We start from the raw sequence: 22,770 nt of genomic DNA, 5'->3' as shown, positions 1-22,770 counted from the left end.
AAAGTAACTGTATGTATTAAGGAAAAAGTTCGGCCCTTCCCATGGGGCACAGGGCCCTGCTCAAAGCAAAGTGACTAAAAAGGCCTGGGACCTGCAACAGACATCTTTCAGCATCCAGGTTTGATTAACCCCACTACTACAACTCACAGACGTACTTTTGACTTCAACTGATGAATGTGGATGAGCTAAACAGAGATGAGATTAAATGAAGTAATATAACTGAAGAAAAATGAGGAAATACTTGATTTAAACAAGATCATAAAGAGGAAGACTGGTGTCTGTGCACATCACACACCCCTCACAGATTACCAAAGGAAAGAGATCACTCCAAGCATTCATGTTTTCCTCTTTGTACAAGGTCATAGGCACTGAACAGACTCTTAACTCATAGTGTTAACAATGCCTCAGACAAGCATGACATGCTAAACTGAATCTTGGCGCCTCAGCAGGAGCAACTGGCTACAGGAAGACGATTCATGCACACACAAGGGTTTCAGAAAGAGATGCCAGTTACAAGGGACAACATGTACCACCTGGAGCTCTTCTCTACCTCCTTCTGCAAAGAAAGAAATTAAAAAAAAAAAAAAAAAAAAAAAAAAAAAAAAAAAAAAAGAGAGAGAAGAGGGAGAGGAACAGAAGTTAGTAGACTAGATTTCTGCCACGAGTTCTGTAAAAAGCTTTTTACAGAAACTGGGGTAAAGGTTTGCCACAAGCTGATAACACATCTGTGCAGCAGAGAGTTTTCCCATGTGCTTCCTGGGACATGCATCAGACAACCTCTAACAGACAACCTTGAGCTCTTTTTAGAGTTTCTGCCCCTGTTTCACTAACTGAAGAATTTTAAGTAATCTTAACATGGAATGGGTGCCACTGTTTATCATACAGGAAAAAAAGCCCTGTATTTATTAAAAGGAGGAACAAATTTGTTCCCCTCTCCCCCAGACTGCATCCACTGCCTGCATCCCTGCATTTGAAACATCCCCCCTGCTCCCTTCCTCACACCCTGTACATGAGGAAACTGGCAGCTCCCACAGAACACATTTTGCTTTTGCAAACATTATAATGCAGAGATATTTTCTGGGTTTATACATCTAGGCAATTTCCCTCTGAGAAAAAAAATAAAAAAAATCCAGAAGCCTCCTACACTGAATCTCATGTTTATGGATAGGCAATTTCAAGGCTAGTAAAGTTACATGAGAGTCATACTCAAAACTTCCGGTACAGACATGATATTTTTTAAGTCTTCCAATCAGATAACTCTCTATCTGCACAGAAGAATCCTACTACTCATTTGTGTATGAAAGATGGAGGGGAAGGAACATCTTCATGGCAACAGGAGACACTCAAATTGGTTTAAAGGCAAAAATAGTTTTTGAAGTTACTGTCTATATGGGTGTAATTACAGACATGCAATCACTAAGACAGGAAAATAGAGAAGCTATTTTAACTTAATCGCTAAGGAGAAGTCAAATTACTTTCGCAAACGAAGTGCTGGATTGTAGCTAAAATAAAAATCCTATTTTGCACCCTAAGACATTCCTGCACAGATGCTCATTAGGGAAAAAGCCTCTGGACCATCCTGTAGGCTTCTCTTTTGGAGCTAATGGAGAAGAAATCACAACCAACAGGATGCTGCAATCACAGTATGGCACAAGTGCTATGTTCTGGCAGTCTGCTCTGCACAGACGAGCTGACCTGGAGAAACTAAGGAAACCTTGGGTTCCTTCCAGACTCAGATGGGAACATGTTTTGCCTGGCATGGACCCTTCTGACTGTTCTCTTCTGAAGTAATTTTCTGTATCTTCTTGGTGTCCTGTTCAATTAAGCAAAACCGTCTCACTTAGACAGACACAATTCCACATTAATCCTTTGGATTTGTCCTTCTTTTTATACAGCCACCCCAAGCCCTGCCAACCCAAGCCAAATCTCTCATGACTTGGTCCCTGCGGTGGTTTCAGAGCATCACAGGCAGATCCAGGCATCCCTCATTTACGGGCTTTTAATTCCTTTGCATTTGACCTCTATTCCTTCCTGGCCTCTCCTATGGAGTCTTGAAGCACAGAAGATGTGGGAGACCTGGACTTGTGTCCCCTGTAAGGTCTGCTGTGGCTCTCAGACACATCAAGCCAGAAAACCCTGCTTTTAGCCACCAGCTGGAAAACACTGAGGACAGATGGAGTCTCTGGCAATGCAACAGCTCAACAGTAGCAAGCTACCAGTGAGCATATGCAAACTACGCATTTTTCAAAAGCATATTCACTCCGCTCATTTGGGGTTGATTTTCCACAGAAAATTCCTTGACACAGGCTAGCACTGCCAAATTTCAAGACCTCAAGGCACCAGAGCTTCTCAAATATAGGTCAAACTTATTTTTATGCAAACACAAAGCAATAAACTTGCATTAGACTAATTTTTGGATAATTTTAAAAAGCTAAAACACAAAAAAACCCGTAAAATCCACATTAATCTTTGATTTCTGAGCCATATCAGTTTAAGGCTGTTAGGGACAATTTCAGGCAAAATATAAAATTTGTCAAAACTCTGAGTAATTGCTGACACAAATTTAAAAACTTTTGTCTCACTACAACACGTGCACTCACAGCTTCATCAATGGTGACTAACTTGGCTAAACCTGATCAGAGAATTCTTTTACCATTTCACTTTTGAGCAGTCACCTTAAATCACACAAAATCTCTAGCATTTCAGGGCTTTACTTTAAACAAATTCAAACTATCATCATCTTCACTTACATTTTTTTTCTTTTTCTCAAATTCAAACTTTAAAAGCTTCCTCAGGTTTCCAGGGGATATTTTATTTTTTTCTTTTGACTTCCAGCTAAACACAACAATTATTTATATCCATCTGCCAGGTTCTTCGGATGATTTGCATCTGTGTCTAACTATAAATAATTTAAACCTTTATGCCAGTGCATCATCTCTGATTCACCAAAACACGCATATTTACTGACACCTTCAAACTTATCTTCCATTCCTTTGCTGGAGGCTGCTGCCAAACACATTTAAGAAAATACCTTGAACTGAACTTTTGAGCAAATGTGAGGTTCAGATTCAGAACAAAAAAAAAAAAAAAAAAAAAAAAAGAAAAAGCTGCAGAACTGGGTTTTCTGTAGACCTTATCTAGGAATTGAAAAGGCTATTAAGAACAAATTACATTTTTAAAGACACAAACACTCTTCTACAGCTGGCAAAAAAAGCAAACCAACAACATTTCACTGCATTCCAGGTATGATGCTTTCTCCAAAGGAAGAAAATAAAAGCTTGGCTCAAACTTGAGTGCATTGAAGCAGGACATAAAACTGTAGCCTCTCTTTCTTGAAAAACACATGCCAAAACAACAGTATTTCAGAATCACAGAATCCAGAACATTTTGTGTTGGAAGAGACCTTAAAGATCATCTAGTTCTAACTCTTTGCCTGTCTAGCTGTCAGGGTCTGGGCTGCTTTGCTTCCTGGCATCTCCAGGGCTTTTTCCCCGAGGTCTCCTTTTTCTTATCCTTCATCCACTTTTTCCACTACCTTTGACTCCTGTCTCTCAAAGAAAATTTCCTACATTGTGACTTCATCACACACTTATTTTAATAGCTTCAACTGCCAAATCTACCTTGTAGATCTACCTTTATGGAAGTCGCATACAAGCGCCACCAACTTTTTGTCACATCACTGTATAATGTTCAAGAGAACTGAACCAGGGAGGATGAGAAATCCCAATTCACCCTGGAGCTGGATCTAAGGTATGAAGTGCAGCTCTGCTCCTCCTCCTCAATTGTTCTGGCTACTTCTTGCCTTGTGAACATGTCTGTGCTGCTTAAACTCTACTGAGATGCGCAGCCTCCTCTCACATTCAGAAACAGGCTATTTCAGTACTTCTGCTGTATGTACTATGGCACATGCTAATCCAAACCACTGTCTGTTCCCTCAGGTTCTAAAATTAGGACATATGTCCAGGACTTGAGCACCACACAAACACTACCAAAAAGGAAAAAAAAAAAAAAAAAAGAAAAAAAAAAAAAAAGAAAAAAAAAATCTGTGCCAAGCCCACTAACTAATCCCAGTGTTTCTCTCATTAAAAACTTACTGTTTGAGCCAACTCTCGACTAAAGACCTTGTATAAAATAAGAAAGCAAAGAGCTGATTACCAGCTTTATGATCAGCACAACTGAGAAGATGACTGGTACAGAAATCAAACACAGGTTGACAGATTGTTTCTTCACAATTAAAGCAGAGCCACTCGAAAAGCACTTGGCATTAGATGATTCCTTCAGTGGAGAGAGGAGCCCCCCTGATCATTCTGACCAGCTTTCTTGATTGCAAGAGTGAACACAGTATTTGATACAAGGAAGTTCACAAGAAGTACATGAAGATTTCAAGCTATTAAAATAACTTTCACTCTTGAAACAAAGCCTCTTTCCTTAAATGTGTAGTGACTTGTAGAGATGACACTGAGAAAGCCTTCTCATAGCCTGGAGGGCAAGGGGAAGATGGACCTACACTGCAGGTTCTGTTTTACCACATCAAGACTGTCAAAACATGTCCCATCAAAAGACGGCAGCCATCTCTATCTCCCACAGCCTAAGGAAATGGTTTAGCAACACTGCTCCACCACTGTATCAGCTCACATCTGCTGTGGTCATACATTTCAAAATCTGTGTTGGAAATAAGAGAGGTAGTTCCCCAGAAACAAAAAAATTTTCCATCATGGACGAGTTATGGAAACAATACCAAATACAAGTCTCAACTTTTCAAATTTTAAAATTATTATTATTATTACTATTTATTGTTTTTGAAGGTCTCTACTAGGATAACATCTAGCAGTGATAAAACAGTGAGAACTCCCACTCTGTGATAGTCACTTTAAGTCTAGATCCACTCAACTACAAAACTGCAAATCTGGCAACTTATAGCTCAAATGCACACTTTGTTATCACATGTCTTAGCTATTATATTTAACAAGAAACCAAGTCACGAATTATGACGAAAAACCTTAACACCTGCTATTTTGAAGAAGCACTGCAAATCTCCCTCTCTCAAAGAAAAAACAAATTCAAAAAGTGAAGCTTGCATTTTAGCATGTTACACAGTAAATTTTAAGGGGTTTTGTCAGTGCTGTTGTTTAGTGCGCGTACTTGTCCTTGTAACTATTTGCTCAAAACTTTTAACAAACTCACAGAATGTTCACAGTTCACCCCAGAATGCTGGCTGCTGGCTGCACAAATACCAGATTTTGACATCTCCTTAAAAACATTTGTTTTTCATTTTACCTGAATTTGTCTCCTCAGCAGAAATCCAGTTTCCCTCCTGTGCTAATTCTTTTAAGAGTCTCCTACGCATTTGTCTCTTTTCCCTCAGCACATTTTTGAAATTGTTGATGCATTTGTTCAGGTAGATGGTCTCTGCGCACACCTTGTCAAGGCTCATGGGCCTGCACTCCTTTGCTGGCTCAGCTGGACGGTTCCCATCTTCCCCAGCCTCTTCAGGAGGTATCTGCTGCCCCGTGGGGATTTCAAGGTCAGATGATGGCAGCACACTGGGAACAGGAGGCTCATGCGAAATAGAGGAAAGACTGGAAGGAGCAAATTGCATCTGAGCCGATGTGTCACTGTTGACATTTGCATTTGCCTGGCTCTCAGAAGACTGACTAGGAGGGGTTTCTGCAAAGTAGTCAGAGCTGCCACCCATACCTGAACTGGTCAGCATAAGCGTGTTGTCATCATCCATCTGTAAGCCACTATCATTTTCCAACAGGATTTCAGAATCACTTGTCTCCAGTTTATGGAACACCACTTGCAGAGCAGACCTGAAGTGGTGAATAGCCTTCCCAAGCTTATTAGTGTAAAACTTCATGTCTACAAGATCAATGTTGTCTCGGGAGTGGTCAAGGAAATACTGGGAATTTTCCAGGACATCCCTAAAGACCTGATCAGTTGGATCTTGATCATTCAGGTCCATTTGTATCATATCTTTCAAACTGTCACTACTATCAGCCATTTCATCTGTTGTATGATCATAGCTAATGGTTGTCACCCCACTAGAAACATCTTCTCTTTGAACATCACCTTTCTCTGTACTGGTGAATTTGCAAGAGTTATCATAGTCTGTTTCAATTTCTTCTGTTGTTATCCCCTCATCTTTTTCTAGAAGAGAAGAAGAATTCTCAGTGATGCTTTTAATGTCAAGCCTCTGCTCACTACCATTACTTGACGCACACATCTGGCTTGCATGGCCCGAAGAGTCAGACGAGCAGCAGTGATTTCCATCACCTGATTTAGGTGAATTGCCCACCTGGGGAGCTTCAACAAAGGCCTGGCAAATGTCCCTATCATCTGAAGGCGGCTCACTGCAGCTTATTGTTCGTGCTTCCTTTCCAGTTTCAGGTATCAAGGTGTCTTTCTCGGTCAAGGCTGACTTCTGCACAGAATCAAGTCTCTCCCCTGCGCACTGTGCTTTCCTATTCATGCTTTTATACTTAACCTGGCATGAGTCTGTCTGAAGGTTCCCAATTGCATCAGTTCTCTGAGCTCCATCAGGATTCACCGAATTCTGATTATTTTTCCTGAAGCCAGACTGTGAAGAAATTGAATCTGTTTTCTGGCTCCTCTGGCCATTCTGCCGCTTTTGCTCCTCACTGGTTGCAACCCGAACCCCTGAGCTCTGCAGAAGGATAGATTTCTGTAAAATAAAGTCTCTCTGTTCACAACTCACAAGTTTTACAACTGCTGGCCTTGGCATTAATGGCTTGTCTGTACCAATATCTGACCTATAGGCATCTTTTATATATTTACTGCACTGAATACCATTGAAACAGTGATATTCAGACAAAAAGCTGCAGATAAGCTCTACTGTGTTTTCGCCATCTTCCTCTGGGATGCCATAAAAATACAACACTGGTTCTTCCTTTTGTACCTCCCTTCTTGGCTCTCGAACATGCGTACCCTGGGTTTTGCCACTGGAACCACCTTGCAGGCCTTCTATCTCACTCAAGACTGTGTCCACACAGCTGGAGACTTCATCCACAGAGCCCTTTATCAAGGTGAGGTGCTGACGGAGCTCCGCAATCTCTGTCTGGATTCGACTTATTCCCTGTAGCTCTTTAACAATGTAATCAACCACATCAGCTGAGCGGTCTCTTGATTGCCTTCTTCGACTCTTGTATGCAATGGTCTTTTCCTGGGGAAAGCACCCTTGCCTTTCAGCTGCATCCCTCCAGCTCATGGTAATGCTCAGGGAAGAAAGGTCCTGCCTCTCAGACATTCTGCCCTTTATTTCAGAAGAAGTCTGCATGATACCATCAGAAGAATTCCCCTGCAAGTCCTTTTTATTCTGTTGAACTGAACATGGTATTTTTACATAGCCACCCCAGTTCAGTTCCACCTCACCAACACACACTTCACTCACTCCCTGGGAATCATGTCCTCCAACCTGATGGAAGTCCCCTCCAGCCGTGGAAAATTCAGTGCTTTGAGAGTTCCTCTTGATTCCACAAACAAACATGTCTGATTCAATCTCCACCGGGGAGAGCTGGCAGCGATGTGCGTGGTTTGAATTATCATCTACCTGGCCTTGGAGAAGCCTCTTCATTTTGTCCCGCAGAAACAAATGGAGTTTTTGCTTCCGGAATTGCTTCCTGCCCTGCAGTTTTACAATAGGTTTTCTGTGCAGAAGTGAAATTTCATTTTCTTGCTTTTTCAATCTACTTCTAGCAAACATCATCAGCTGCACCTGCGTTTCTCATAGTGCTACAAGCTGCTCAAGCACACATCAATCACTTCCCAATGCACAACTTGCATCCAGTTTTTATTCTGTCATGAGGCAGCTACCAAAAGAGGGGAAAAAAAATTACAGTTTGGTTCAGACAGAAGTATCCGACGTAACTTAAGCAGAAGAATTAAAAAAACCCAAAAACCTAAAATCAGCATACACACAAAATCAGACAGAAAGAGGATATGCTATTTAAAGTGTACAGACATTGTCTTGGTTTTGGCTACCTCCCCTGATCAGGTTTTTGTTGGAATAAGTATTCCTCACTCCCTCTTCTATTCAAGGGAGTGAAAAAAAAAAAAGGTCAAATTGAAAAAGCAGTTCTGTGGTCATTTTTCTACTAGGTTTGCAAATTACTCTCAAGCTTGAACTCCTGGCAATTGTGCACTGTTTGATTTAACGACCCCCCAAATACAGAGTTTTGACATTAGAAATTCTATCATTGCACATTTCCTCTCCTTTCAAGTTCACAATCTTCATCCTTTCTTTATTCAAACCAAGGCAAATTTAACTTAGTGCAGTACCAACTAGCCCACAGGAATTGTGTGAAGTGATGTAATGGCAAGAAGAATGGATGGCAGACTTTAGGAATAAAACCTTTCTACTATTTTGCTATTTTCATCTTAATATCTTGCAACGAAGTAGTAAAAAAAAAAACACCCAAAAAACGAATCAAACTAAAAAAAAAAAAACAAAACCTCAGCTCTCAAGCTAACCTGTAGTTAAATATGCCACACATTCATATGCACAAACAGGCTGAGCTGACAGGTGACAGGATGAAGCTTCTGCATGTCACTTCTTCTCCAGCTCTGGAGATTTTGTAGTTGATTATTTTCCCCAGTTTAAATCTCCTCTGTAACGAGCGAAATAAAAACAAAAAACCCCACTATGTTAACTACTTTAAACTTCCACGTACTTTTACTGGCCTACTTACTAAGCAACATACAATCAGTTTCTTCCTCCAGAGATTTGGGCACAAAAGAGACCACACAGGATCCTCCTGGAGGCAAGGTGACTGGAAAGAAAGCGATGATTTGATGATTCAGTTTGTACTTGCTGCCTGAAGCACATAATCTTTCTCATATTCTTGTTTTATTTAAGACCTATGGTAACTGTCTTTCATTTTTATTGTTTCACTTAATTAATATGCTATAAAAGAGGTTGCATCTGTATTTCAGGTTTAAGTCCCATCGTGAAGCATCTCAGCTGAACTTCCGTACCAAAGGCAATACCAGCCCTTCTGTAGGCTAAACAAGTTCTCTGTGAGATTGGTTGCCAGCTTCTTTAAAGAAAGTAAATTTTAATTTTCTAGGATTTTCAGGCTATTGGTCCAGAAAAATCTGTTGGGATTTTTTGTTTGTTTTTTCTTTTTTTCTCTATTTCCTCATAAAACAGGGCTGACATAACGAATATTTTCTCAAACTCTCTTCTTCTACCACATACACAGTTTAGCCACTTTCACTCAAGTGGGCAACTGATGTTTAACATCAAAAAGTCACTTCTGTACCAGTCGTAAGAAGTGAACTCTTGGAGAGTAAGCAATTTAATTCAACAGCAGCCAGGAAAAAAAGCTGCACAGTTGTGGCTCCCTACACATGTTGCTTGAGGGTAGCACACAGAAATGCTCATTTCACATATTGTCCAGCATATTTAACTCTAAGTGCTAGGAGAAAAGCCTACATCTGCTTGTGCAACGTTTCCCTCAAAAAAGCTCAGTCTTCATCATGTTTCCTTCTGCGCACAGCTATCAAGGCATCAGAGGGGGCATAATAATCACGTTAGTTAAAAAAAGAACCAAAATCAATTCAAGACAGAGCTCACTCTCACTTCCCTTGCTGCAATACTCAAGAGCAGCAGTTTTTTACAGAAATCACTTTTTCCTGCTGAACACTTACTTGCAAGATTGCAGCAAGCTCCAAAGCCGGCAGCTCAGTGCAAACAGTACAGTCCTGTCATTTTTATTTATATATAGCATTTGTGGTATATGTATATGCATATGCATATGTATATGTATATGTAGGGGGGTGTGTGTTTATGTATGTAAATATATGTATGTGTATATATATGTATGTGTGTGCGCATACATATATATATGTGTGTATATGTGTATATACATATATATATATACACACTCACACAGACACAAGAATATCTACTTCGCTGGACATTTTCAAAAGCACATCTTTGATTTCATTAAATATCAGCAGTACCTTTCCACCTTTCCCCAAGGAGAGCAGAAACTGCTCCCTCCAAAGCTGGGAAAAAGGCCAGAGCAGAACACGTGGACAGCAGCTCTGGCTCAGGGAAGCCTTTCTACCTCTCTCTACAGTGGGTGGAAATGAACAGAAATCACTGTTTACCACCAAGACCAAATCACTGCCCACTGAGTGGAATGCCAAGAATCAAGTAAGAGAATCACCCTCTTTGTCCCTCTCCTACAGGCTTCCTCCCTCCATTCCCCACCCCAAGCCCATGCTCAGACCTGAAGCTCTGAGCATTCACTCATTCTGTGGGCCGGTCCCAAAATGTCTCTGTGCCTCCTGCCACATCCTTTCCTCCTCCTCTCCACCCAGTGCTCTGTGTGTGCTCCTGTCTCCTTCCATGCTCAAGACTGGGTGCTCTGCAACTTGTCTCCTATAAAGATCACTTATTTCTCTTGCGTTGTCTATGTTAGAGCCATGCTTTTCTGTAGCACAGACATGTGAAGTGACAATAAAAGTTAATGCAGGTTCACCCCGGAAAAAAACCCAAAACCTAATCTAGATGCAAATCCCTGCTGAACTCCTCTTCCAGGATCACTCCAGGAATTACATTAACACATAACAAGAAATCAAGTCTTTCAGGAAATAATATCTGCATCCTGGTGTCCTGCCAGATGCTGCAAGCTTTCATTGACTACACAAGGTTTGTTCTGACTGCCTTGTTAGCAGGCATTTCCTTCCAGGAGAACTCTATGCTCAGTTCAGTGCAGCTGTCTCAGGATGTGCACGAGAGCAGCATGCAAGGCACCACCATTTCTATGTTCCCCAACTTTCCAAACAGATCCAGGCTCAAGCTCAACATGAGGAATACACTGCTGCTTTACTTAGGGATGTTTGGGTTATTTTGCTATTCTCATGAAGACAAAGTTGACATTAGGATTTTAGAGAGGGGAAACAGGTGAGCTAGCACAAACACTGCACATCTCATTACCTTGTCACTGGACTTCTGAAATAGCCTTGTTATACATGAACAACAGATACTTTTTCTCCTGACATGCAGATTTGCCATGACAACAGGAGTAAAAGCATGTCATGCCACCATCCATGAATGAGAAAAAAAGAACACGAGAAATCCCACAAAGAAATAGAATGCAATTACATTATCTCTGCTCATCAGCTGGGGATCAGCCACGTTTTATGCTTAGAGCATAAAACAGAGACCCAGGCTTTCACTAGGGAGACTGCAACCCCCTCTGATCAGCATCTTCAGTTCTGTGAGACGCTGGACCAGTATGGTTCAAGACAAAGGCACCATTGTGTGCCTTCAGCACTGCCCCACACTGTTAGAAGACAAAAATTCTGCTAGACGAGGTATGTGTGTCTTAGAAAAATCACAGAATTAGTTAGGTTGGAAAAGATCTTTAAGATCAAATCCAGCAATTTACCCAGTATTGTCAGGGCCACCACTAAACCATATACCTCAGTGCCACATCCATATGTCTTTACAGTATCTCCAGGGATAGTGACTCCACCACTCCCACGGGCAGCTCATTCTGATATCTGACACCCCTTGTAAATCGCTATCTGGTTTTCATCACACTAAGGTTAATACCGAGACACCTTTCCCCACAGCATCATGTTAGAAGGTGCTGGTACCTCAGGGTAGATGCCATGTTCAAGGAACCCAGAAAAGAGATATAAAAGCAATTAACTATGATCAGAAAAACATTTCACCGCAGCTTCTCTGGCTATTGACTCATGCTACTGAGTGGAATATTTTTGATTACATTATATTTGCAGTATCATCCACACAAAGTGGTATTGCATTACCTGTACTAGAAATTACACTAGGAAAAGCAATAATAAATAAAATGCCTGATAAATGGTCTTGTTACTTTATAAAGTGTGATTTAAACGTGAAGGATACCAACAACTGAAATGCAGGACATTGTGGGGAAAAAAATTTTGGCATTTAAAAGAGAAAGAAATCATGGCTAAGGCTGCCATAGCAACATCGCCCCAGCACTCAGCATGCTGAAACATTGAGTCTTCCTGAGAATATTACAGCATTTTTAAACACAATAATTGCTGAAAGAATCCTAACAAGGCTTGACAGAGCTATGAAGGGTTATCATCAGTTTTGCTGTTTGACTTCTGGAGATGAGCCTGCAATTTTCCAATTAATATCATTAGATTTAATTTTGGGTTGGATCATACCTGAACACAGCATCATTGCTTTGCTGTTGAGAATGTGCCTTTCTTCAAACCTTCTGATAATTAACAAAAATTCTAACTTTTGAGTCCTAGCACAGATGATTAGAACAACAAGGTACTGAGCTGAGCAATCCTGGGCAAAAAGCAGTAGAGCTGGAGAACAAAACATACTGTTGAGATACATCTTCACCGCAGGACATTTAGGCTGAAAGTAAGGTGCAGAACAGAGGAACTCCAAAGTGGACTGAATAGGAAATACATTCATGCCATTAAAAATACAGTAGTTACAAAAGGATGACAATTTTACATAAAACCATGTGAGGAGAAGAACTATTATTCAGTCCCTTGGTAACCAGTTCACAGTTCTGCTGCCAAGACTCAACACTTCCTGTCTGGGAATTAATGCATTAGCTGCAAAACCACATCCCAGCCCTATCTGTAGAACTTTCATAAGTTTTTAAACACTTCCAAATATATTTTCCAGTTTGTATCTGTAGCTACAACATTTGTTTCAATACAGCTAAGGAAAAATGACAACAAAACACTTCAGTGAAGGTATCAATGAGAGCCAGCCTTCATACCTGACACGTTTCAGAAAAAAACCATACTTAAAAACTTTCCAGAGCAATCTGATGGAAGTGACAAAAGGTCAAGTGAGGTCAATCAGTCACCCTCAGGGTGGAAAGCCAATCCAGGGAACATTGCATATAACACAGTTCTGCACCTTCTACATCACAATTATTTCTCACCTTTTACACGAGGCCAGGTGACCAAGGAAAAAACCCAGAAGTTAAATGTGTCTCAGCTTTCTGTAAAATGAGGACTAATGTCTGTCATCCAGACAGCATCCCTTCTGTGAGCACAGATGGAAAAGGACTGAGACATCTAGGTTTTAAATCCAGCGGCCTTGGGAACCCCTGGAAGACACCTTAGCACCAGGCAGTCCTTCCATTCTTCAGTGCCTCAACATGCTTATTCCATGTGCATCCCTCTATCCCAGCTTTTCATGCAGCCTGGAGGCAGCAGTGCCTGGCACAGCGATGCATCGCCTGCAGTAACAAATTAGGTCTGTCACCACCTGGTAGCCAGGAAAAGGCGGCATCAGAGAAAGAAATAGGGGTTGTCCCTAGGCACAGAGAGAGGCACAGGCTGCAAGCTGCCCACCATGGCAGTGCAAAGGCTCATGCCTGGTGAGCAGCAAGATAACTCTGAGGCACCTACCTAGTTCTGAAACAACCCTGTGCTGAGGAAAAGGCAAAAGGGATAACTGACTACTGAAAATAGATATCACAGCTGCTTTTGTCTATCTTATGTAAAAGTTACCTCACTCCTTTCCAGCAAATACAAAACCTGAGCAGCAGCTATCAGGAGTTTAAGAGCAAATAAAGAAATAATTAGCTTCAGCAGTACCCTGAACTAAGTATTTCCAAAGTACAGAGGTTTTGTACACAGCTAAATCAATCAGTAGGTGGCTTGCCCACGACAACCTAAAGCATTAATTGTTTCTTAAAACGGACTTATCCCAAATCAGAATCCTAAGAACAAAGCATTATATTGAGCACATGGCCAGCATCAAGGAACAACTTCTTGTGTAAACGAAACAGCTCCAAGAACTGAAACAAATTATGGCATGCTAACAGGTTGGCTGGCCATGGGATGAAAACTCTAGAAATGTCTGCCAGACTTTGGGGAAAGGTCTCTGATTATTCAGCCACCTCTAACCAGAAAGAAAATAGACAACACTGTCAGTACAAACACAGTACTTCTAGCTTAAATAAGGTTTGCATGCACTATTATGAAAATGCTGAATGATGCTAAGAGCTCTGCCTAGACTAAAAGAGACAGAATGTACTGTGCCTCTCCTCTACTTGCAATCCAACTTACAGCCCTGTGCTGAACTACTGCTGGACCAGTAGTGTGAACTCTCCAAGTCCTGCATTTCTGAGAAGAACCACCATAAACCACTCATTAGTATGGATTTTCTCAAAACTCTGATGACTCACTGAGGATGTTTGGAGCTGGTTTTCTAGGTGACAATGCCTCAGTTCACAGGGACATGCAGGCAGGGGAGGGATAGGCAATGCTCACCAGTACAGGGTGATAAATTAGGAGACCCAACTTCTGTTGTCAGGGGACAGAGAGCACAGCCCTGGTACAGACTGCTTCTACACAATCTTACTCACTGATTCTGACCTGTTCTGCACTCCCTTTGGACAGACACTTGGCAGTGTTCAGCCAGGCTGGGTGAAGGTAGCATATACAGCAAATGGAATAATTAGGGTTTTACAGCTCATGATATTAAAACACAGGACATGGCAACTAAAATCCTCCTGGGCTAAAACTGCAGCTTTACTTCTATAAGCTCTCTCCTTTTCATCTCAGGCACTGAGAACCTTAGCATTCTGAATTAAGTCTTTAGGTTTATCCCCAAAAGGCTTGTCCATCAGCAAAAGAAACCTGCCCATATAAATGGAATGAAAACTGAAAAGGTATCTGAAAACAGTCACACCATCTGCTCTGATTCACGAGCTTTTACAGCATCCTCATTGCTCCTGCATGCCAGTCATTCCATCTCATCAACTCACAAGCTTCTCAGCACAAGAAATCAGGCCAATGACAAATATTCTGTGTTAAAAAAAAAAAACCCAAAACCTTCTTTAAATGACATTTAAGGAAGAATCAAACTAGTAATTTAATTACTTCAAGTTATTTGCTTCTCAGATGATCAAATTTAAATTATCTCCAAGCTCCTTTCCCTTTAACTCTTCCTCCCATAGTGATTTTGATGTCAAATTCCAGCTGAGATACAAACCCTCCTAACAGAGAAGTATGAGAAGTAAACAGACACAACCTCAATTATACCAGTCATAAGAAATCTACAATTAGTGTCTAATGGGTGAAAACAAAATCTAAGAAATAGAGCATACAAATGAACATACTAAGTGTAAATTGTTTTTACAAAGCACATTTTAAAATCCAGACAGCTTCCAATGGAGCTATTGTATTGCTAAAGTAAACACACACACGCACACAGAGAGCCCACTCTAAAAATAAAGAGCGATTCTTGCTTGCTGCCTACTTGCAGTTTATACCTAGGCACTTCATTTGTTCCAATTTTTCACTTACCTTGCTGCTTCAAAACAAAACAAAAGGTTAAAATGTAAAGGAAATATATAGAATTAATAGAAAACTACAGAATACAACAGCTTGTTCTCATAGAAAATACAAGTCCTGAAGAATTCCTAATGTTGTTAAAGGTTCACCAGATAATGAACTTTCACTGTGGAGATTATCAGCATATTGTTGGTGTCCCATCTGAGGTATCAGGGAAAGCAACGTTAAAGGCACCGAGAGTTTCCTGTTCCACAGCAGCACTAGCATGAAAAATCATGTAAAGTTGAAGGCATGTTGAAGGGAATAAAAAATGCAAACAGCTATTAAAAATCCAAAAAGCAAAAACCAGCAGAAGCTAATGATTGCAAAAGCTAAAAATGCAGAAATCCTTTTGGCTTCCAGCAGCATCCCTCAACAGAAATTCTTTAGTTCCCCACCACAGTGCATCTTTTCCCTTTCTCAGGCTGTATCAAGTACAGTTAAAACTTCAACCTTCTCTTCAGATGTGACTCAACAGAAAATATTGTACTTCAGAGGCAGAGAGAAAGCCGTGCAGCTACTTTACTCCTCCTCGTCAGCTGCCTACTGCCTAGCTCCTCACACACGCAGCCTCCCCTCTTCACTCCTTGCCTCAAAATGATTTTCCACTTTATTATCCATTCAGAAGGAAATACGAACTGATGGAGCCAATCTGACTAAAGACAAAACGCACTCCTTTGGCATTACGAGAGCAGGCAGTGCAGCGCAGCGCAACGAGCAGATCTCTGCTGGAAAAGCACTCTGGCATCCTGTGGGACTGTGGAAAAGGGGGGCTGGGGAAAAAAGCCCAGGACTCAACATAATTAATCAGCTCCAAGAAGATTTTGTGCCCAGCTCTGAGATGGAGGTTTATTTTTATCTCTCCTGTTCACCCCCCGACTAACCCACAAGATTCAGCTATGCCCTTGCTGAAATGAATCCAGTTTCCAAGGAAGACTAGTACCAGCTCTGCTACAAGTGTGGGGGATTGAACACCCGTTGATCTCTCATTTCCCAAAAATAAAAGTCACATTGTTACATAAAAGAATGACTGCAGAAGTGTTGTGCACAGAATCAGATCCACTCACGTTGTACTGACACTTCTCTCCTGGGAGTGAGCAGCAGCAGGCACTCATCCCTGCAAGAAGTGCCTGAATTAAAGACACCATTTATCTGCTCCACAACATGCTCCAGAGGCATCCAACAAACTGCCACTAAGAAAAACTTACTGGCCAGTTGATCCATGTTCACATACCCCTTCCCACAAATGCTCCCTTTATCCTGTCCCCCCTATTTGTGCACCCAACACAAACACCCACCTCTTTCCCGAATACTGTTTCTCTGCCTCTAGCATCAAAGGCACTGTGTGAGTGCTGGTGTTGCTCAAGAACAACTCACTGCATCTTTCAAAACAGTGTCTTTTCACAGTGGGGTGGGATTTTGAAGAGGCCTATACGACTTAGCTGTGGAAATGCCACTTATCCTCCCATCTGTTCAAATACCTCCTACCTCCTCATGAGCCAGCCTTGCTGTGAACGATACTTCCCCTTCAATATCTTACCTACACCAACATCAACTTTAATTCACCATTTCTTCCCCAAGCATCACTGTGCTCCCCGTCCTGCCCTCACCACAGTGGATATTCTCCTGGCACCTTCAACCCTCTGCTGCCACAGCTCCATCCCAGCATCTTGCTGTTGTGCCAGCTGTTAACAGCCAGGCTGGTGTCCTGGTTCATTTGTTTGCTTTGGGTAACAAGTTTCACATACAGATTAATGTCACAGTTTACAATACCTTGTCTCAGCAGCACCACTGGTGAACTGTATCCCTGTTCTCTCCATGTGCAGCTACAGCACTGCCCCTTTCAGCCAGGCACAGGAATCATGTTACCAGCCTCCTTTCAGATCCTGTGTAAGGCTGATGTTCCTCATGGTCTCTTATATCCTCTATCCCCCAGAACACTCTCATTTTTGCTCTTTGCCTTGCTGGAGGGCAGGGAGTATAGGTCAGATTTTGAAAAGTGATTCAGTTTTAAAGGATTTTAAGAGTCTGACCCTGAGTATCTCATAATATGTTTGCATTCTGCCAAGAAAGCAGGGTTCCTACCCAACTAAGAGCACTGAGTCCGACTGCAATAAGGAATGATTCTACTAAACACAGTGATTATAGCCCTTGAGCTCAGAGTCAAAGCTCTGCATCAAATTCATCCACATAAGGATGAAGACTGCTCAGTCGAGAAAATAAAATGCAATCCAGGATTTGAATGGCACTTAGAATCTTCAAAGCTCTGCCTATGAGTAAGATGAGAAAGATCTTGAGAGAGGTCTCTTAGTCTCTTAGAGAGGTCTCAATAGTTTAAAAAGAAAATAGTGGGTATCCTTCAGACATATTTTTATTTACATTAAAACTCTACCTAAAGTATCCACTAGACAGCCTCATAGGCTTTTAAATGCCTTACTCTTTCCAAAGATCCTACTACAAGTGGAGTCAAGACATCTTGCCATCACTGCCTCTGTTCATCCTGTCTTTTTCTTCCTTCGTCTTTGCATCCCTGCAGCCATCAGTACCAGAGAATAACATATCGAAGCCAAAAATGTACCACAGAGAAACACAACGCTCCAGCCATAGTTCCTGAGATGCAAAGAGTCCACGCCATTTTCCAAACACTGCCACATAAAATCTCAATAACTCCCATGGCTGTATTACAGGAACAGCAGAGAAAAACACATGGAAAAAGTGAGCAAATCTCATTAGGCAGAGCCAGGTGACAATACTAAAGGCGGTCATGAGCAAGGAAGTGTTGGCAAATGTCACTGCCCTTACCACAGCTCACAATGTGGTTAAAAAAGATAAAAAACCAGGTGACCTCAGAAGGGAAGATGGCACCTTTCACGTATTTATAACGCCTTACCTAATGCGCAGGATATTGAGACAGACTCTGTTTTTTAGAGAGGTTTTTTTTCTGAAATAATGACAATAATTTCTTGAGTAAAATAGCCATGACTTGCACATAAAAAACTCTTATGAGAAAGTGTATGCTTTACCTTAAGGCTCAGAGCACTGAGTTATTTGCTTTCTACTAGAGAAATAAACTTCCATTTAAAATTTTAAATACTTCTTACTGCAATTTTTTAATTCACCAACAGATTTTAATTTTAGGTTGAGCCAGCAGGGAATTATTAGAACTGATAAAGCCTGGCTCAGCTATATAGGCCAAATGCTTTGATGTCTACGAGGTATATGTTACCCTTTCTTCTTTTTTAATCCTCATTATCTATTTCATTCCTGTAAAGTACTGAATTACTGATAAAATTGTAAAAAAGTAAGCAATTCCTTCATGAGCACGAGCGGATTAACCAAAAGAAAATGAGCACTCTTCAAGCATAGGTCTTACTCCTCCCTCTTGCACACTTACGCCCCTTCTCCCTGCAGGAAGACAAGCAAGAACATTTCTGCTTGGTCTGGGGCAGGTAGAGAATTGAGTGGCTATGGAAATTAGAGGATAAAAATGTTACACAGAGAGATGAAACAAAGAAACAAGGCGGGGAGAAGTAAAGAGGGAAACGTCAATGGAGAAATGCTTGTCTAGAACAGCAGGGAAATATGCCCAACTCACTCTCAGGTTTAACTCATCTACCAAATGGCCTTGGATATCTCTGAGCCAAGAGGTCTCTAAAACAAATTTTTTTATTTCACTGGGAAAAATGTAAGAACCATCTGTCCCAGGTGACACTGCCCGCTGCATCTCCAAAAGACAGAGCTCCCCGTAAGGCACAGACGGAGGTTCGGTGCTTCACTAGATCTCAAATACACAGCGCAAAGTTTATCAATTTACTCAGAATTGAAAACATGCTATTTATTATCTTCTTCAAAGCCACAAGAAGATTAAATCAATCAGCAGTCTAAAGACGAAGTGTTAATGAAAACGCAGTTAATGACCTCCTACTGTTTGGCAGCTGTCCTCAATGAATACCAGCTCTGGGGAGCTGTGCATCACACAACCCAAGCATTGCTGCTGAGACAGAGCCTGAAAGAGATGAGACTGTACATTCTCAGGCATTTTAAACTGCCCTGTCAATAATGCTGCCGTCCTTACAGTAGCTCTAGAACATATTCATGAAACACACACTTAAGATGTTGCTGTCAGATGAAAGAACAAACTTAAGAAAGTGCCATTCAAAGCACTAATGGCTTTCTTTTCCCTCTAGGGCTAAGGCAAGGATAACATACAAATTTGGAAGGGAAGAAAGACACAGGTACTTCCCACAGCACCTTGAGCCCCATGGAAAAATTATGGACTGAAATTACATTGAAAGACTTCAAGAAAACAAAGAAGATAATCTTCTGAAGTTCTCACCTTTTGAAAAGTTTATTGTTTTCCTGTCATACAAGATGAATTATTTTCTTCATAAAAAGACAATGAGAATGGCACTAGCTCATTGAAAAAAATGCTACAGATCAGAGGCATTAGGACTCTTTACGTTCCAAAGTCAGGTAACCTCAGTTCATTTGTTGTGAATGGCTGAGACCAAACCATGGGTTGACTCATCTCTATAGAAATATGACTACATTCCATATGTTAACATCATCCGACTATAAGGACATCTGCTGAACCCTGAGATACCAACATATCCTAACAAACAGGAGGAAACACTTCACATACCTAAGAATGAAGAGTATTTCCAAGGCCAACAACATAGTAAGATTCAAAGAGTAGGATTTTTGTGAGGTTAATGAAAAAAAAAAGAATTAACATAACACTAATATTTTTTAAGAGCCACAAACATTACATCTTCATAGTTTACGCCAATCTTTATCAGGCAGAGAGTAATCAGAGACCCTGGAGCTGCCTGCAATGTGTTCTCCCATCTCTGTCCACCTGAGGCTGCTGCTACCACACCAGTCAAAAAACTCCTCCAGAGGCTGAACAGATCTAGTCCCACATGGGAAGTCTTAAGGTGCAAAGTCCTTAAGGGAGTATCGGTCATAAAGTTAGAAACCCTCATATTATCATCCTCTATTTAATTAGTTTATAGCAATCATTGTTACAATGACAATGCCTTTCCTCAGAGATGGCAGCCTTTAAATGCAGGTGCTAAACCTGCTCATCCCTCTCGTCTCAATGAGGAGATGTCTTGTTTGTACTTTTGATTTTGGGATACTAAAAAACCAAACAATATCAGCTTCACACACTTCACAGAAAAGGCTATTTTATTCCTCATTCAGTAGGTTTCAACTACTCTGGGGCAGGAACAAGCCTTGTCTCCCAGACACCATGCTCCCTTCAGAAGCCAGCACCGAGACAATGCAGACCCCACTCGTCACAACCCACACCAGCCTTCAAAGTCAGGGTAATGAGACTTCAAAAGCAGAGCTGTGTCAGGCGACAGGCTGTGGGAAGCATGTTGTCTCCTCGTGCCCTAACAATGATAGACGTAAAACCCTCTTTAATGTACTCCTGGAAACATCAGGATAACCCCAGAGCTCTTGTCCAGGGTTTCGGCTGCCCATCTGAAAGCACTGAAGCCATTCCCTAGCTGAATGGTCATTTTCTACTTTTAATTAAGAAGTACAGTTAGGAGATGGACTCTTGAAAAAATGATGATGCCTTCTACAACTCAGATGACTTGAAAATTTTAACCAGCTGGATGCCCTCATTCTGGAAGCAGCTATTACTAAGTATTAAGCTGGTTTTTAAACTGGAGTCGGCTTAAGTACCTTAAGTCAACAGGCAGCAAGGAAGCATTTACAGCAGAGAAAACTCTCCCTCTGCTGCTTCCTCCTTCAAATTACATATCTTTCCCTCCTAACAGCATTAAAAACATAAGGACTTGATATCCTACAAAATTGGAAAATTACAATCACTGTGTTAATTGCACACCTAATTAAATAATCAGCATCCCTAAAATGCAAAGGCATCTGGGCACAGACATGTGCTGTGGGTAGAAAAACCTGTAATTATATTCTCAGTTGGAGCTGTAATTGCTTTTTTGATCAAGAAACCTGGGAAGGAAAAGTTGCAGACTATATGAAACACAGACCTCAAGTAAGGATAACAGTTTCCCAGTGAACTGGTTGAGGCAAGCAGAAGGGAAGTAAACAATTCAGCATTTCTATCGAAAATACATATAAAGAAATAACAGACTTGATTTGCAGCAGTGGAAAGCTAGGTTAGACACCTGGAAAAGCTTTTAATCAGCAGTGAGCATAAATTATCAGGGAAGCTAAAAATCTCTATCCCAGTTTTAACAAGTGGAAGTGCACACATTTTTAAGGTATGCTTTTTGAAGAAGATAGATGGTCTATTTAATCTCTTCACATCTCAGTTTTATTGCTCTTTATCCTTCAAAGCCTATCTCAGGTAAGATAACTACTTGGTAACACACACAGCTGGCTAAAAGCCTGAGGGTACATTAAGCCTCACAGATGGTCTGCAGGACAACCTCGCAAAACACAGCTTAGTTCAGACACTGCAGAGTTTTTCCTACCTGGGCTTGACACTGAGAACATGAAAACAGTCTCTCAAAGAACCATCCATGCATTCTGCAAGGTCACTCCTACACAAAGGGATATGGCTGAAGGAAGTAAGTGCCTTAATCCTACAAGGTAGCATTCTACATGAACATCTACAATTCTTTCTCTGGTTGAAGGTAAGCCCCTTTCTCAGCTAGAAGAGGGTGTCCTTTTGCTCACTGAACAAGAAACTATTTAATATTGTTTCCTTGGTGTTACTCAAAGCATGATGGCATGCTTTATTCACTATATCACAGGCAGGCCCTACCATTACGTGCAGTAGGCTAAGGGGCACTCCTCATCATATTACTAAAGTAATTCAAGCTTAATTGGTGTTTTGACAGCATACCTGTGAAGTCAGGAAGTCCCCATTACAACTGCAGAACAAGGGCAGTATCAGGTCAAGAGCTTATTCTCTGAACATTCATCTCAGGACAACAAACCCCAGATTTCTAAAAGTAACTAAGCAGGGACCATATCAAGCACTAGAAAGTCTGGTTTTCCAGCTACTTGACTTAGTGCTCAGACAACTAATTTCCAGAATCTTAAATCAAATAACCAGAAATCAATTCATGGATCTGAGAGAGAGGAAATGGAAAAACCGTTCCAAAAGCCACAGTGGCTTGTCCAGCATCATGTAATAACATGGCAGGGGAATAACAACTAAAAATCCTACAAAGCAATGCCCAGCTATCTTTGCTAACAGGTTGTATCCTCTAACAGAGACTTCCTTCTCATTGCTACACATGTCCCTTTCAAAAAGTAGGAGAAAACATTTTTACTATCCTACCTTCACCATTTTATCTCCTGGCTTAAGTAATATGCTTTTCTCTTGGTGGGAATAATTTCGTGTATTTATATACCCTGCAGAAGGCAGCAGTTGATTAATGAACCCAAATGCCCCACAAATACTTGCTCTGAACCCCATACAAGGCT

At 41.1% G+C, this 22,770-nt stretch overlaps 2 protein-coding genes across 2 annotated transcripts in view; both read right to left on the bottom strand.

Moving 5' to 3' along the window:
* The window catches only part of LOC136374278 (serine-rich adhesin for platelets-like), a 206,126-nt gene that overhangs the window by 90,515 nt on the left and 92,841 nt on the right, over positions 1–22,770 (bottom strand). The window lies entirely within an intron of this gene.
* Positions 5,252–7,292, bottom strand: LOC136373859 (protein unc-13 homolog C-like). The gene has a single exon (XM_066338873.1). It carries the CDS (start codon positions 7,265–7,267, stop codon positions 5,252–5,254), a length of 2,016 nt encoding a protein of 671 aa, XP_066194970.1. The 5' UTR covers positions 7,268–7,292.

Source organism: Sylvia atricapilla, chromosome Z (genome assembly GCF_009819655.1).
Source record: "Sylvia atricapilla isolate bSylAtr1 chromosome Z, bSylAtr1.pri, whole genome shotgun sequence".
In the NCBI taxonomy this organism is placed as follows: Eukaryota; Metazoa; Chordata; class Aves; order Passeriformes; family Sylviidae; genus Sylvia; species Sylvia atricapilla.
This window is presented reverse-complemented; position numbering and strand designations above follow the sequence as displayed.